Genomic DNA, 16,061 nt, shown 5'->3' on the forward strand with positions numbered 1-16,061 from the left:
CATAACTGTTCTGCCTTTGAACAGTATTTGTAAACAACTTTTACTATTTAAATTGAACTATTTGACATGTGCATTATGTCAGGGCAAGCATGTTGACAAACCTAAAATACAGTCATATGAAAAAGTTTGGGAACCCCTCCCAGCCTGCATAATAATTGACTCTACTTTCAACAAAAAAGATAACAGTGGTATGTCTTTCATTTCCTAGGAACATCTGAGTACTGGGGTGTTTTCCTAACAAAGATTTTTAGTAAAGCAGTATTTAGTTGTTTGAAATTAAATCAAACGTGAAAAACTGGCTGTGCAAAAATTTGGGCACCCTTGTAATTGTGCTGATTTGAATGCATGTAACTGCTCAATACTGATTACTTGCAGCAGCAAATTGGTTGGATTAGCTCGTTAAGCCTTGAACTTCATAGACAGGTGTGTCAAATCATGAGAAAAGGTATTTAAGGTGGTCAATTGCAAGTTGTGTTTCCCTTTGACTCTCCTCTGAAGAGTGACAGCATGGGATCCTCAAAGCAACTCTCAAAAGATCTGAAAAAAGATTGTTCAGTATCATGGTTTAGGGGAAGGCTACAAAAAGCTATCTCAGAAGTTTAAACTGTCAGTTTCAACTGTAAGGAATGAAATCAGGAAATGGAAGGCCACAGGCACAGTTGCTGTTAAACCCAGCAGGTCTGGCAGGCCATGAAAAATACAGGAGCGTCATATGTGCAGGAGTGTGAGAATGGTTACAGACAACCCACAGGTCACCTCCAAAGACCTGCAAGAACATCGTGCTGCAGATGGTGTATCTGTACACTGTTCTACAATTCAGTGCAATTTGCAAAAAGAACATAAGTATGGCAGGGTGATGAGACAGAAGCCCTTTCTGCACTCACTCCACAAACAGAGTCGCTTGTTGTATGCAAATGCTCATTTAGACCAGCCAGATTAATTTTGGAACAAAGTACTTTGGACTGATGAGACAAAAATTGAGTTATTTGGTCATAACAAAAAGCGCTTTGCATGGCGGAAGAACACCACTGCATTCCAAGAAAAACACCAGCTACCTACTGTCAAATTTGGTGGAGGTTCCATCATGCTGTGGGGCTGTGTGGCTAGTTCAGGCACTGGGGCCCTTGTTAAAGTTGAGGGTCAGATGAATTTAACTCAATATCAACAAATTCTTCAGGATAATGTTCAACCATCAGTCACAAAGTTGAAGTTACGCAGGGGTTGGATATTCCAACAAGACAGTGACCCAAAACACAGTTCGAAATCTACAAAGGCATTCATACAGAGAGAGAAGTACAATGGCCGTCACAGTCCACTGACTTGAATATAATCGAAAATCTATGGGATGATTTGAAGTAGGCTGTCCATGCTCGGCAGCCATCAAATTTAACTGAACTGGAGAGATTTTGCATGGAAGAATGGTCAAAAATACCTCCATCCAGAATCCAGACACTCATCATAGGCTATAGGAGGCGTCTAGAGACTGTTATATTTGGAAAAGGAGGCTCAACTAAGTATTGATATAATATCTGTGTTGGGGTGCCCAAATTTATGCCCCTGTCTAATTTTGTTATGATGCATATTGCATATTTTTGTTAATCCAATAAACATAATGTCACTGCTGAAATACTACTGTTTCCATAAGGCATGTCGTATATTAAAAGGAAGTTGCTACTTTGAAAGCTCAGCCAATGATAAACAAAAATCCAAAAAATTAAGAGGAGTTCCCAAACTTTTTTCATATGACTGTACCTTTCACATTTAACTTACATATTCCTTGAATATAGGAGTATAGCATAATTTATTCTCCTCTGACTCTTCAAATTCCATGTAGTATTTTTCCATAAAATTTCTTTGGAGTTGTTGAAAATTATCATCTGTAGAAGAAGAACAGTTTTTAATTTCTTAGTTATAGTTAAGTAGCTACTGAATACAAATTAATGAGGCTTCAATTTCAATTAAATCTTTATAGACCTGAAATGATCATTGTTAAACAAAAATAACAGAATAAGAAAAATAATTAGAGGAGCAATTAATTTATAAAGGACAAGCCCAACATTTATTCCTTAACAATAATCAATCATAATATTTAGTGCAAATTTCCTGTTTTAAGTGAGTGGACATTTACTACAAATCAAGTAAATAATTCTGATTATCCACTCAAAAGAGAAGGCACTGAAAGAGATCTACAGTATAAGTGAGAGAACGTTACTTCAGACTGCAAAATACTGGGAAAAATCTGACATTTTATAGTGAGCTTATAAAGAAATTATGGTGTACAAAACACGTGTAAACTTGATACAGCATTATAAGATTTTGGTAATATCTTGTATCTTGACACAACTCATATTCTCTATCTGGCAGAACCCAGCAACACAATAATGTCACAGTAAGTGCTGCTGCTTCATAGATCCAGTAGCCACAAACCTTCTGCACACTTTTCTTTTATTTTAGGAATGTATAAAACCAGAGTTTTCAAAAAAAAAAATTAGGACAAACTGATTAACATGTAAGTTCAACAAACATACGGAGTACTTCAGTTTTTGATGGAGGAATGGTTGGGAATCATATTATAGAAATTAAAAGCAATTCTAATGAAATCAATGAGTTATAGCCTTGTACAAACATTTACACAAAAAAACAAACAAGTCAAAATTAACACAATAAACAAATAGTTTGTTTTCCTTGTGATACCTGTCATTACTTTTTTCTTACAAAAACAATTTAACCTTTGTGACACTAACTCTCCATTTCCTTTTCAATACAGTTTAACATGTGACACTTACAGTAAATGCCCCATGAATGTTCCTGTCTCTATCCACTCTGTATAGTAAATGCAATGTCTTGTATTATGTACTGCATTGTAATCTAAAAGCCCTTGAAAGTATTTTCCGATAGCGCTTTTCATGAACAGTTCTCTACAGAACAAATACTGGCTTGCTTTGACTTGTAGGCCACGTCCACACAACTGTGTTTTCATTTAAATACAATCTTACACTACACTAGTATTTTCACAACTTTTACAAAAGTCTCTGTCCACACTAAAACCACAGAAAACTAATCTGATGTAGACGTTCTCCTACAAGTATCAGCAGAAAATTCCTTGAAGGGACAGTAATGCTGACGACCAGTGGATTTATCAAAAACTGTGGTGATAGATAAATAATTTGCCTTTTGTGCATGTGTGCATTTTCGTAAATCTGCTTTTTCCCCTGTTTACATTACAACACTGAGGCAGAGTTTTCAGACTTGTACAGCTCTAGAAAGCATTTTCAAAAGTCTCCATTTTGGGGGTTGGAAACGCTGGAGTATTGTGGGCGAAAGGAGAAAACGGAGACGTAACATCTACTCTCTAAAACCTAACCTAGGTGGAGAAAATGCCCCATGTTTGTTTATTCTTTGTTTACCATTCTTGTTACTTTCATATTAATGCTATTGTGTTGACACTTTGGAACTGTTTATTGTACATATTTCAGATTTTTACAGATAAGTTCCCATTGTAAGAGCCTTTTAGGATTACTTTTCAATAAAGAGTTCAGTGTTACTTACATACACACTAACTGTGAGAACAGAAAAAAAAAAAACTTTATACAAAGACAGCACAAATGAAAGGCCGAAATCTTGGTGACATTTCTGATCTAACTATGGCTATGTAAAATGTTTGGGTGGAACAATTTGTTCCATAAATATTGAAAGGTGCCAAGGACTGGTGCTCCATCCAGAGTTTTCTTCTGCTTTTTGCCTGATGCTGCTGGGACACTCAACAGAGTAAATCAAAACTGTTTTAGAGTTGAAAGTGACCTTGTAAAATGCGTAAACATCCACTAATTTTTTTTTGACGTAACAACTGATGGGACACTATTGCATAAGTTGTTATAATAGATTGTTCTGTAAACAACGGTGCTAGCACACCGTTATGATGATGAAATGGAAGAATTGTAACTTGCGTACATTTAACTTAAGAGAAAAAAGGAATAAGGAAAAATTAAATTTACTTTATGAAGAACAGTAAATGTTCTTTAGAATTTAGAAAGTAATTATTACTTTCATTAGACCAGAGCATCATTCAGGCAAGTCTCCCATAAGCGTTAGACATGAGGACTACACGTGCTGTAAAAGTGCCAACGGCATTAGTCCCGATCGTTACTTGGGCAGCGGTACAGGCGTGTTTTACATAAGTGTCAGGCCCGTGCTTTACCTGGGCAATGATGCAGACACATCTTCTTCTAGCCTCATAATGGCATCTCGTAAGAAACGTTTTTCAGCAGCCCAGGTGTTGCACTTTGTCAGTGCTACGAGCAGTGATGTTGAGGAGCCTCTCATCAGCAGTGATGACAAAGTGAATCTGTTTTCAGGCAGTAAAACTGAAACACAGAGTGAAACCGAAAGTGGTTCTAATGAATCTGAAAGTGATGCTAGCGTTTGGGTTTCTGTTGACACTGCTTCAAAACAAACTAGTACCACCTTGTTTTAACAGCCAGGAATAAAACTGAACATTGACAGCCAGGATCCACTTACTTAATGGAAGTTCTTTCTTGATGATGACGTGATCAAAAGAATTGTTGTTGAAACAAACCGTTAGACTGAACAGTTAGGAGACCTGGGTTCACTTCCCGGGTCCTCCCTGCGTGGAGTTTGCATGTTCTCCCCCTGTCTGCGCAGGTTTACTCCCACAGTCCAAAGACATGTAGGTTAGGTGTATTGGTGTTCCTAAATTGTCCCTAGTGAGTGTGTGTGTGTGTGTGTGTGTGTGTGAGAGTGTGTGTGTGTGTGTGTGTGTGTGAGAGTGTGTGTGTGTGTGTGTGCCCTGTGGTGGGCTGGTGCCCTACCCGGGGTTTGGTTCCTGCCTTGTGCCCTGTGTTGGCTGGGATTGGCTCCAGCAGTCCCCAGTGACTCTGTGTTAGGATATAGCGGGTTGGAAAATGGATGGATGGATTTTCATTTCATATTATTATTCATTATTATTACTTGTATTATTATTATACTTTTTACACGTCTGTCTTTGTACTTTAAGTGTTTTGCATGTTTAACAGTGAAAAGATTTTAAAAAAGTCATTTTTTAAGTTAAAAAATGCTACACTTTTTACATTTCCTTTATCTGCTGTCAGTACAAGAATAAACTGTATGTCTTGCTGATCTGTATATTACTTACTATAATGCAATCCTTAGAATCAATAAAATCTATACAAAATAGGGAAGTGAATTAATGGACAGAGAATCATACGCAAAAACGTAATAATAAAAAACACAAAATTTAGCCCTGGTTTCACAAACATCACACACTTTGACAATTGCCTGGCAATAAAGATTGCAATCCTGAATTTTATGAAAGATTTGAATGAACAGGAAGGCAAGACAATTTGCATGTTAGATAATTTTATTTTTATCAGCTATCCACAGATAACTCCAAAAGCGGTCACTCAAACACTGTTGAGCTGACTACACTAAATTACCTTATGCAAACCTAATGTAATATAAAGGACTCTCTTTTGTTGGACTGTTCATCATCATCTATTTCTTTCTGACTTCCTGATGAGGCTTAAGGTACCAACAACATGATCTGGGCTGACCAGGCCTCCCTATCCACATTAACTTTCTCCATACCTTCCAGGACAACAGAGAGAAATAATTCCTCCACAGGAGTGAGTGCCAGTGTTCATATTCCAGAAGAAATTCTCTTAGATTTAATTGGAACAACCAAGAAAATAATTTTATGGATTTTACTTTCTTTGGCTCCCCCCTCTAAACCTGCTTGCCATGGTAATCCTAACAGGAACACATGACTGTCCAGACAACAAAACTCTTTAAGGATCACAAAGGCTCACAAGTCCCACATATCACGCCTAACAATCCAATTAGGTAAAAAACATGAGTGTGCTTGTGTACTTTTTATAGCATTTAAATTAACTTTAACTTATGAATTTACCTAAAGTGACTTACAAATCAAGAAGCTGTGGTTTGCTCACGGTCAGAAGTAGGCAGCAACTTTGTGGTTTACAGTCCAGTGCTATAGACATTGGCTCTCATTAACATTTGGCAAAAAGATTAACATTAACAATAATTGTAACTATTTTACTCACCTATAATTACATCTTCTATATATCCAATAACAGAGTCAAACGCTGCATCAGACCCTGAAAAACTAAAGTAAAGCAGTGTTACAAATATTCCTAACCCTGCCACTTATCATCTCTTAAATTCAACAAGTAAAATGCAAGACACATAAATGTTTGTTAGTATGGAGCAGCCAAGTTCTTCCCAGTAAAGCAAACATGGAGATGCGGACTGTATAATTAATCAAATGAAACATAATCATGTTATATTACTTATTATGCAAGACAGAAATACACATTCAGATAATTTCTTCAAAATGAACGCACTTCTCTTTATTAATACTTATTTACTGGTATCTGAACTAAGCCAATAATATTCACCAATAGATACTTAATGAAGCCCGTCCCCATGAAGTCCACACCTACTGCTTTTTCACTTGTCAACACCATAATATTAACCAAGCTATAAAGATCTGCAGTCACCCATTAAGAAAAAAATGCCAGAAAACGTGTTTTCTTTCTCTGCAAGTTTTCTAAAAATCAAGAGAGAAATATTTAGATGTCATCACTGCTATATTTATCACTAGTAAATTGTTCAAAGACAATAAAAAAGAGAAAAAATATATATGTCTACTACGCTATATTTATCCCTTACCTACATTGTTCAAAAAACTAACTAAAAAGGTTTAAACTTTAGAGTAAAATGTGTATATTATAGATAAAAGTTAATTCTATAGAAATATTTAGGTGTTAAACATATGTACTCATTTTGCATATAATTTCTCCTTGAGATTTCAAAATCAGTAGTTACCTTCTAAAGAAAACAGAACTACCATGTAATTATATTTCAGTAGTATTAACTAACTTATATTGTCACATTAGAAGTAAAATGTTTGCACCAAAGATAGTGCTTTGATCATGGGAAAAGCTCTATATAAATAAAATGTATTATTATTATTTATTAATTATTCACAGATTTCAACTGGATTAAGTATGATCTTATTTATACCATGAAGACATTTTAAAATGCATTAGTATCCATGGGAGGCACATTATTTAGCGAGGCTATCATATGGATTTAGTCGTTGCCTGCTGGGTTTTTCCTGAGGCATCTCCACAGATGTGTGTGATAAGTTAATTTGGTTTATATCAATGTGTACCCTAGTGGGCACTGCTATGGATGTGTGCCCAGTCCAGGCCCAGTTCCCATAAGTCCTTGTGTCTGCTGGGATAGGTTCCTGCTTAACATATTCCCATGGGCACCCAGATAACCTTAAACTGGTATAAGTATATCTGAGGATATTATGCTGTAGTATTCATTTATTTGGGTATTTTTTCATATGCCTAATAAGCAGGGTTAGTTTAACAAACTACAGTATCTTTGCTACCCCCATGTTGGTCTTCTCAAAGAACTGTGTAAATATTTATTACACAACATGTAGTAAAAAAAAAAATACTGAACAACACCTTAAACCTGGCGTTTAAAATAAGAAGCGTTTTTAGAGCGACTTTGCAGTTATTTTGTCTTTTCAAAACTTTGGTGTTTTTGGTTTGTTTAAAACTATTACAGAGAGATTTGAAATTAGTGACTGAGCTTAGCACTGTACATTCAGCTGTACATTAGGAATTTCAGAATTATTGAGACAGATTATTCAACCAGGTGAATGAATAATACGATCATCCAAGCCCATGCCTCAAGAAATGTATCCTTTTGGCTGCTGTAGACGTGTGTGAAGCAAAGACTGGTGGTCACAGACATGTGCAGACTACAAAATCCTTTACTGTAACTCATTTAAGGGTTTATATGGTCAAATAACCGATTTACTTGCAGAGAAATCTAGGTGTCTTAACCTGGTTTCTCAGAGACCAATATCCTGGTTTCTCTAACTAGGATAAGGGTTTACATAGCATTTTAAAAATTGGGCTTTAGTGAATAACCAGGCTATTAAAGCACATGCAAATGCACTGAATGACAGACAATAATTTTACATGTTTAAAGAAATAAGCCAAACTTACACACTGTAAGCATAGGAAATTCCTCAATACCTCTTCATCCAGAGTAACCACATATCATTTAATGAATGTTGCAAAACTCCTAATATGTTTTGCCTATTACTGAACATGGCCCAAATGTACAGGAAGTGTAAAGCAAAGGCAGAATGCTCTGCAGTTCTAAGCTTGCTGCAGGCAGCCAGACACACCAAACTGAGAGGCTTTACTATTGTTTCGTTTGGTATGAAGGAATTCTCCTGTACCTGGTCTTTCAGTAGAGAACTGTTCTAAACAGTGAATTTCTAGGGATAAAGTATGATTTCTAGTACTAGAAACTGTTTCTAGATTAGTAAATTTACAGACCTTTGACCTGTACTCGGTTGTACCAAACCTGTGTTTACAGGCCATAAATAAATTATACTGAGCAATTCAGTACCTTTAGCTCTGTAACTGGCCTTTCAGTAAGGAATTGCTCTATATCAGAAATGGCAGAAAGAGTACAACTAAAAGCTAACATTGCCAATTTCAAATATAAGTTATTTAAAAAGATGCACCAGTATCTCATAAAAAGATTAACTTAATACACATCAAAATGATTACAAATGGATTTAAACATTATTTACCTGCAAACAGAATTTGCATAAAATAAGAGGGTTACTCCAAAATGTTTAATTGAAAGCACAACAAATATACATACCAACAACTTTTTTGAGAAACATCAGCAAATAAGGGGGCCACACTAGAGGATTTGTTTTGTTAAATCTTTTGTTACATTTTTTTCTTTTTGTCTATCTAATCCTTTTTCTCTTTTAATGCTTAACAGTGTTGTTGCTACGTAACCAAATTCAGAATGTTGATTCCTATCTTTATCGTTTGGATATACTTTCATCTAACCTGGAGTCTTCAAGCCACCTCTCCCAATCAGCCTTAACAGATTCCTGACAGCAGAGTGTACCTGTTTCAATGAAACTCACCTGTGCACACATATCTACCACCCGATTTCTCAGCAAATCTCAGCACTATTATTAACAGCCTAACTTGTTATAACAGCCGCGTAACTTGGAAAGAATGAAAAAAAGGGAAATAGAGGTGGTATTCAAAAAAGACTGAAAAAAACTTGACCCTACTTACCGACTATTACAATGTGAAATGTTCGATCACTCCACAATAAAGTGGACGAGCTTCAAGTATGTGCATGATTTCAGAGATGTGTGCATTTTGGCATTTAGACACCTGGCTGAATGGAAATGATTCCTATGACTAATTGACAATTAATGGGTTTGGTGCACCAATTCATTTGGACAGAGAATCAGTCATCACTGTTAAGTCACACGGCGGAGGTGTCTGCCTTCATGTAAATAAACAGTGGTGTAATAAAAGATGTGGGCCTTCTACCTGTCTCGCTGCTTCTTCTTCTTTCTGTTGCTCCCGTTAGTCTCGCTACGCCACGTTTATCTCCCCAAAAAATTTCTACAGATTTTCATGACGATCGTGTAAGTCACCTGAGGGCAGTGGAGAGCGAGGCCGTTAACACCATCTCCAGAGTGATACAGATGATTGAATCACGGTCTCCTGACACTTCGAACTTTATGTCTGGAGACTTTAACCAGTGTGCACTGAGATTTTTTCAGTATGTCACATGCCCAACTCGTCACAACCGAGTACTTAATCAGTGCTTATGAATTGGGAGCAAAACCACCGCTGGCTTCATTAGATCATTACTGTGTCCAGCGTATTCCAATCTATAAACTCGTCTTCAAGAGAGAAATGCTGGAAAGCAAACAAATTAAAGTCTGGGAAGAGGAATCTATTGAGTGTCTGTGCGGCTGTTTTGAGTGCACTGACTGGTCAGGGTTTGAAAAATCCAATGCTGATATTAATGAACTGACAAGACACTGTAAGCTGTTAAAAACAATTCAGCAAGGACACTATAATACCCACAAAATCAGCCAAAATATACTCTAAAAGCAAACCGTGGATCGCCGGAGATCTAAAACAACTGATAAGCCGAAAAAATAGGGCCTTTCAGAATGGAACATTAACAGAACAGAAGGAAATACAGAAGAAGTTGAAAAGTGAAATAAAGCTAGCAGAGCTGAAGTACAAGGAATGGATAGAGAATGAACTGCGGACTGATAACCTGGGCTCATTACGGAATGGCATGAAGATAATCTGAAGAAACTGCACATCCCAAAGTATTAATTGACTTTAGAACAGTGCCATTAACTTCTCATATCATGAAATCCAATGAGAAGTTAATTAAGAAACAACTACTTAACAAAACTAAAGCTCTTCTGGACCAATTTGCATACAAAACAAAGAGAAGTGTGGAGCATGCTGCAGCAACACTTTTGAATTTATTGTACGATAAGCACTTGGACGGATCAGAAAAACAATGCAAGATTGCTGTTTATAGACAGCCGCACATATTAGTTGAGAAACTAACTGATCGATTCTATTTGGTCCCTAAGAAGATGGGATGTATTCTGGACTTTTTGTTTATTATTAATTTTATGGTAATTATTCCATACAAATCGATCCATTTTTACAAAAAATAGGATTGAGAATAAGTCAACCTCCACCCCTGAGAGAGAGAGCATGGCCAACGGGGTAAAACTTAAGGCTTGTAAACATACCTAAATTGATGAGTTTGATATGCCAATAGAGATGAATGGAGAAGAAAAAGAAATGCGGAGATAATTGCTTCCTCGGTGCTTTAAGAGCTTATTCTAAAATATTATTGATTAGATCCTGCCATGTTTTGAAAAAAATCTGTACAGATCCTCTAACTGGACTTTTTAACAAACACAATGAGTGAGTGTGGCTCTGTAGCTAAAAGATCTGGCCTGGTAACAGCAGCAGTGACAGAAGGAATACTACTCCGCTGGGCCCTTGAGAAAATCCCTTAATCTGCTAATGCTCCAGGGGCATTATACAAATAGCTGACCCTGCATCTGATCTTAAAAAAAAAAAAAAATTCTCTGGTGAATAAGTTGGGATATGTGAAAACTGACAAATTCCCATTACAAGAAATTTTATATGGCAATGAAAGGATTAAAAAATTAAAAATCAATGACTGTTTTGGGCAGCACGGTGGTGCAGTGGGTAGCGCTGCTGCCTCACAGTTAGGGGGCCCGGGTTTGCTTCCCAGATCCTCCCTGCGTGGAGTTTGCATGTTCTCCCCGTGTCTGCGTGGGTTTCCTCCGGGTGCTCCGGTTTTCTCCCACAGTCCAAAGACATGCAGGTTAGGTGGATTGGCGATTCTAAATTGGCCCTAGTGTGTGCTTGGTGTGTTTGTGTGTGTCTTGCGGTGGGTTGGCACCCTGCCCGGGATTGGTTCCTGCCTTGTGCCCTGTGTTGGCTGGGATTGGCTCCAGCAGACTCCCATGACCCTGTGTTTGGATTCAGCAGGTTGGAAAATGGATGGATGGATGGATGAATGGCTGTTTTCCTGATAGCCTAAGTACATCTGTGGGAACTCTGAAAGATTGATGTTTATCTCCTCTTTTGTTGTTTATCTTATAAACAAATGACTGCAGGAGTTTACACAAGATAGACATATCCTGAAATCTGCAGACGACTCTGTCATTGTGAGTCTTCTACAAGATAAGGAAGACAGCCATGGATCTATTGTCAATGAGTGTGTACAATAGTGTGATTATTCTAATTTACGACTTAATATTTCTAAGACAAAAGATATGGTTGTAGAATTCAGGTGCTCTTCACCATTCACTGCCCCAACTTTAGTTAAAAGGCCAGACAGTGGAAATGGTAGAGGAATACAAATATCTGGAACAATCATTGATAACAAACTAAACTTTGATCTTAACACAGTGCAAATCTGCAAATGGGTAGTCACAACTTTTCTTTCATAGGAAACTAAACCGTATTAAAGTGAATAAAACCATAATGCCACTTTTTTTTTTTTTTAAACCATTGTTACATTTGCTTTTATCTGTTCATTTTGCAACCTCAGCAGTAAGAATATATATCATCTTACCAACATTGTAAAAATTTGCAGTAAAATTATTGGTTCTCAGCAGGCTCCATCACTGAATTGTATTGCAAACAGGTTAGAAAGAAAGCCAACTCAGTTCTATCAGACAGCCACCAACGACTTTGCTCTAATCTCCAGCTGTTGCCATCAGGCAGGATTTCCAAAGGTACAGAGCAACATATTTAAGAACTCTTTTATTCCTAAAGATATAAGCACTTTAAAATTTTGTTACTTGTATTGATGCTGAAAAATGTTAAATTCTGCATTATTATTTTGTGTACTATTCTTCTTTGTACTGATCTCGAGTGTATGTTTAAGCAATAACATTGGTCGTCAAATTTTGTGTCTTTGTTTATCTATTGCATCTCTGTAACAGTGTCTTCTGTTTTTGTACAGGGAGATTCACTCGAAAGAGGCCCCAAATATTCTGCAATAACTCTCACTAAGACAAAGCAATCTGAACAAAACAACATTCAATGTGCTCCTCAGTAAATGGAGCTTCGAACAAGCCGGGAAGCCCCTGCGTCGGAACAATGAGGTAGGCACTGGAGATCCGTTGTGATGTTTAACCTCCGTTTGCATCTTCTGGGTGTATATACCGCCACTACCTCTTAACTCAGTCACTTCTCATCAGGATGGTGGTGTACAATATTAAGCAGTGCGTCTTCATGGTGCAAACCTATTGGGTCACCAATTCATTTAAGCAATCTCAGAATCAACTGGATGATCGCGAGTTAACTGAAGGTTACTTCCAGCAAGATGGAGCAACGTGTCACACATCAGCAGGGAGCATGGCAGAAATTGAGTCTTCCTTCGGCAACAGGGTAATTTCAAAGGAACTTTGGTCAACACGGTTGCCAGATCTGACACCACCAGACTTCATCCTTTGGGGTATGCTGAAAGGAAAAGTCTATCAGAACAAGCCTCAGACTGTGGAAGATCTGAAGGAAAACATCCAACGTGAAATTGCTGCTATTCCCCAACCCCTGAGATGCTTGCCAATACATTCAGGAACATGGAGCACCGCGTTGAAATGTGTCTGGCAGAAAACGGAAACCACTTCCACCATCTCATGTAATGCAATCGATTACACACATGTCAAGGTATATAGCATATTTTTCCAGTTCAGATTGCTTCATCTTAACAGGAATTACAACAGAATATTCGGGGCCTCTTTCAAGTGAATCTCCCTGTACTTTCCTGCTGAAAACAAATTTCCCTCTGGGATAATAAAGTCTAAATCTGAACCTAATAAATAAATATATTACTTCAGAAAAAAAATATATATATTACTACCACTTGAACAGAACTTTCTAGAAATGTATTAGTAGCTTGTTGTACTTTTAGGAATAACACGGTCAAACACAAAAATGTGTAAGGGTACTGCAATACCTAAAGAGTAATAACATTTATTTTAAGTAATAACATTTATTTTACATTTTAAGTGAGGTGGTCTTCCACTTATTCTAAATTGACAACGTTGCACTATGGAGAAACAAAGAGACAAAATGATGCACAGGAATGCTTGGCCCATATCAAGTTCAAGGTATCCAAACATGTTGACGAGTACCTACTCCAAGTAAAGGATTCCATCTCATCCCAGGATACACAAATAGATTGGCACGTGGTCACAGAGAAGGTCACACCATTAATTTGAATTCACAGTCATGTTTCTGGATATTCCAGGAATTTCTTAAGCTTGGAAATTAGAGCTTTACCCTGCTGAATAACTTTACTTTTAGATTAGTGCTCAGCTGCAACTGAGGCACACACCTATATGACAAATAATATTTCAATACCCTGTGGCATGCAAATGTTGCCCTCGCTAGCAAAAGAAATCTAAACCTATATCCCAGCCATAACATTAAAACCACTGACAAGTGAAGTAATTAACTTTAATTATGTCATTACAATGGCATCCATCGGTTCTTCAAAGTGATGTATTGGAAGCAGGAAAAATGGATAAGCGTAAGGATCTGAGCGACATTGACATGGGCCAAATCATGATGGCTAGACAACTAGGTCAGAGCATCTCCAAAACAGTAGGTCTTGTTCCCAGTATTCAGTGGTTAGCATCTACTAAAATGGTCCAAGGAAGGACAACCGGTGAACAAGCGACAGGGTCATAGGTGCCCAAGGCTCACTGATGGATATGGGGAGCAAAGGCTAGCCTGTCTGACGTAAGCTACTATAGCAAAGATTGCCGAAAAACTTAATGCTAGCCATGAGAGAAAAGTGTCGGAACACACTGTACATCATAGCTTGCTGCATATGACGCTGCATAGCTGCTGACAGTTCAGAGTGCCCATGCTGACTCCTGCCTACCATGAAAAGCACCTACAATGAGCATGTACGTGTAAAAACCCGACCATGAAGCAATTCAAGAAGGTGACCTCATCTGATGAGTCATGTCTTCTTTTAGGTCAGGTGGACGGCCGCATATATGTGTGTTGTTTACCTGAGAAAGAAATAGCAAAAGGATGTACCATGGGAAGAAGGCAAAGTGGCGGAGGAAGTGTGATGCTCTGGGCAATGTTCTACTGGGAAACCTTCAGACCTAGCAATCATGTGGATGCTACTTTGACAGGTACCACCTACCTAAAGTTGGAGTGGTTTAGGAACATGACAATGAGCTCAAGGTGTTGACTTGGCCTCCAAATTCTCAGATCTCAATCTGATCAAGTGTCTTTGGGATGTGCTTTAAAAACAAGTCCAATCCATGGAGGCCTCACTTCGTAACTTACCAGACTTAAAGGATCTGCTTCTAACATCTTGGTACCAAATTCCATAGGACATTTTCAGAAGTCTTGTGGAGTCAATGCCTCAACAGAGCGGCACTGTTGTGGTGTCATTAAGGGAGCATACACAATATTAGGCAGGTGGTTTTAATGTTGTGGCTGATCTGTGTATTACATTGTTACCACCAGCCTGGACTGCTGGCACCAAGCTGGGCAGATTCATGAAGATGTTGCAATATACTTCTCCTCCCAACACAACAAATCAGAAAGAGTCTGGATGTCATTAATTTACCATTTGATAAACAAATCTGTTGAATCGTTATATATGGGCTACTGTTGCTTTGCAATGTATTTCAGAATATTTATGAATTTAGTTTTTGTTTTTTTTCCAAACTTTAGAATTTTTTTCAAGACCTACATTTTATTTCTATTTGACTGGCACCCAAATGATACACTCTGCTATTAGTAAATTATTATCTAAGGTGGGCAAAACAAGGGACAACCTATTTAGATGGGGCCTCACGACAAGCGCTGAATGTCCCTATGGTGAGCCCACCCAAACAAACATTGGACCACATTATCCATAAACGTTCCCAAGGCCTTACATGCACCGATGAAGATCTTAAGGAATACTAATGTCATACATGAGTAAGAGTGAAAAAAAATGTTACAACCATAAAGTACATTACAAAGTACATGCCACGCACACAATCCTGATGACAGAAAAACAAAACAAAAAAAAAAAATCACATAATACATTAATTTGCCATGTCCTTAACGATCTACTGTACATATTTTGGGGCAGTGGGACAATGTCGAAAGGAGGAAGCTTAGCTGGAACAATGTGTGGGCCATGAAGGTGAAGAGTCTGAGCTTTACCATCAGAGCCACTTATGACGTCCTGCCAACACCAACCAATCTCCATCAGTGGATTGGTGGAGCTCTTTGCTCCAGGCCAGCCTCCCTCCGGCATATACTCACAGGGTGTAAGACCAGGGCGATACAGTTGCTGCCACGACCAGGTCCTAAAGAGCCTTGCGTCCACAATGGAAGAAAAATGATCTCTTATCAATGCCCTTTCACCACCAATATCTAACCACCCTTGAACGACTGCCTTTGTCCAAGAAGGTGCTGCAGTTACCAGGAGCAACTCCACACCATCGGAGAGAGGCCAGCTGTGCTTAGCATGTGACTGGAAACTGCTGGTAGATATTGAACAACAGTTGATGTTTCCTCTGGAGATTGCCACTACTACCTTGAGACCTGACATGGTGCTCTGGT

General features: G+C 38.0%; 1 protein-coding gene across 2 annotated transcripts in view; it reads right to left on the minus strand.

Annotated features, from left to right (window-relative positions):
• LOC120535254 (ADP-ribosylation factor-like 2 binding protein) overlaps positions 1-16,061 on the minus strand; it is a 36,994-nt gene that overhangs the window by 14,840 nt on the left and 6,093 nt on the right. For both annotated transcript variants that reach the window (XM_039762966.1, XM_039762967.1), the window contains exons 3-4: positions 6,081-6,142; positions 1,771-1,877 (exon numbers count right to left, since the gene is read on the minus strand). In XM_039762966.1, coding sequence (XP_039618900.1) covers positions 1,771-1,877; positions 6,081-6,142 — 169 coding nt within the window. The remainder of the gene's footprint in view (positions 1-1,770; positions 1,878-6,080; positions 6,143-16,061) is intronic.

This window comes from Polypterus senegalus, chromosome 9 (assembly GCF_016835505.1).
Source record: "Polypterus senegalus isolate Bchr_013 chromosome 9, ASM1683550v1, whole genome shotgun sequence".
In the NCBI taxonomy this organism is placed as follows: Eukaryota; Metazoa; Chordata; class Cladistia; order Polypteriformes; family Polypteridae; genus Polypterus; species Polypterus senegalus.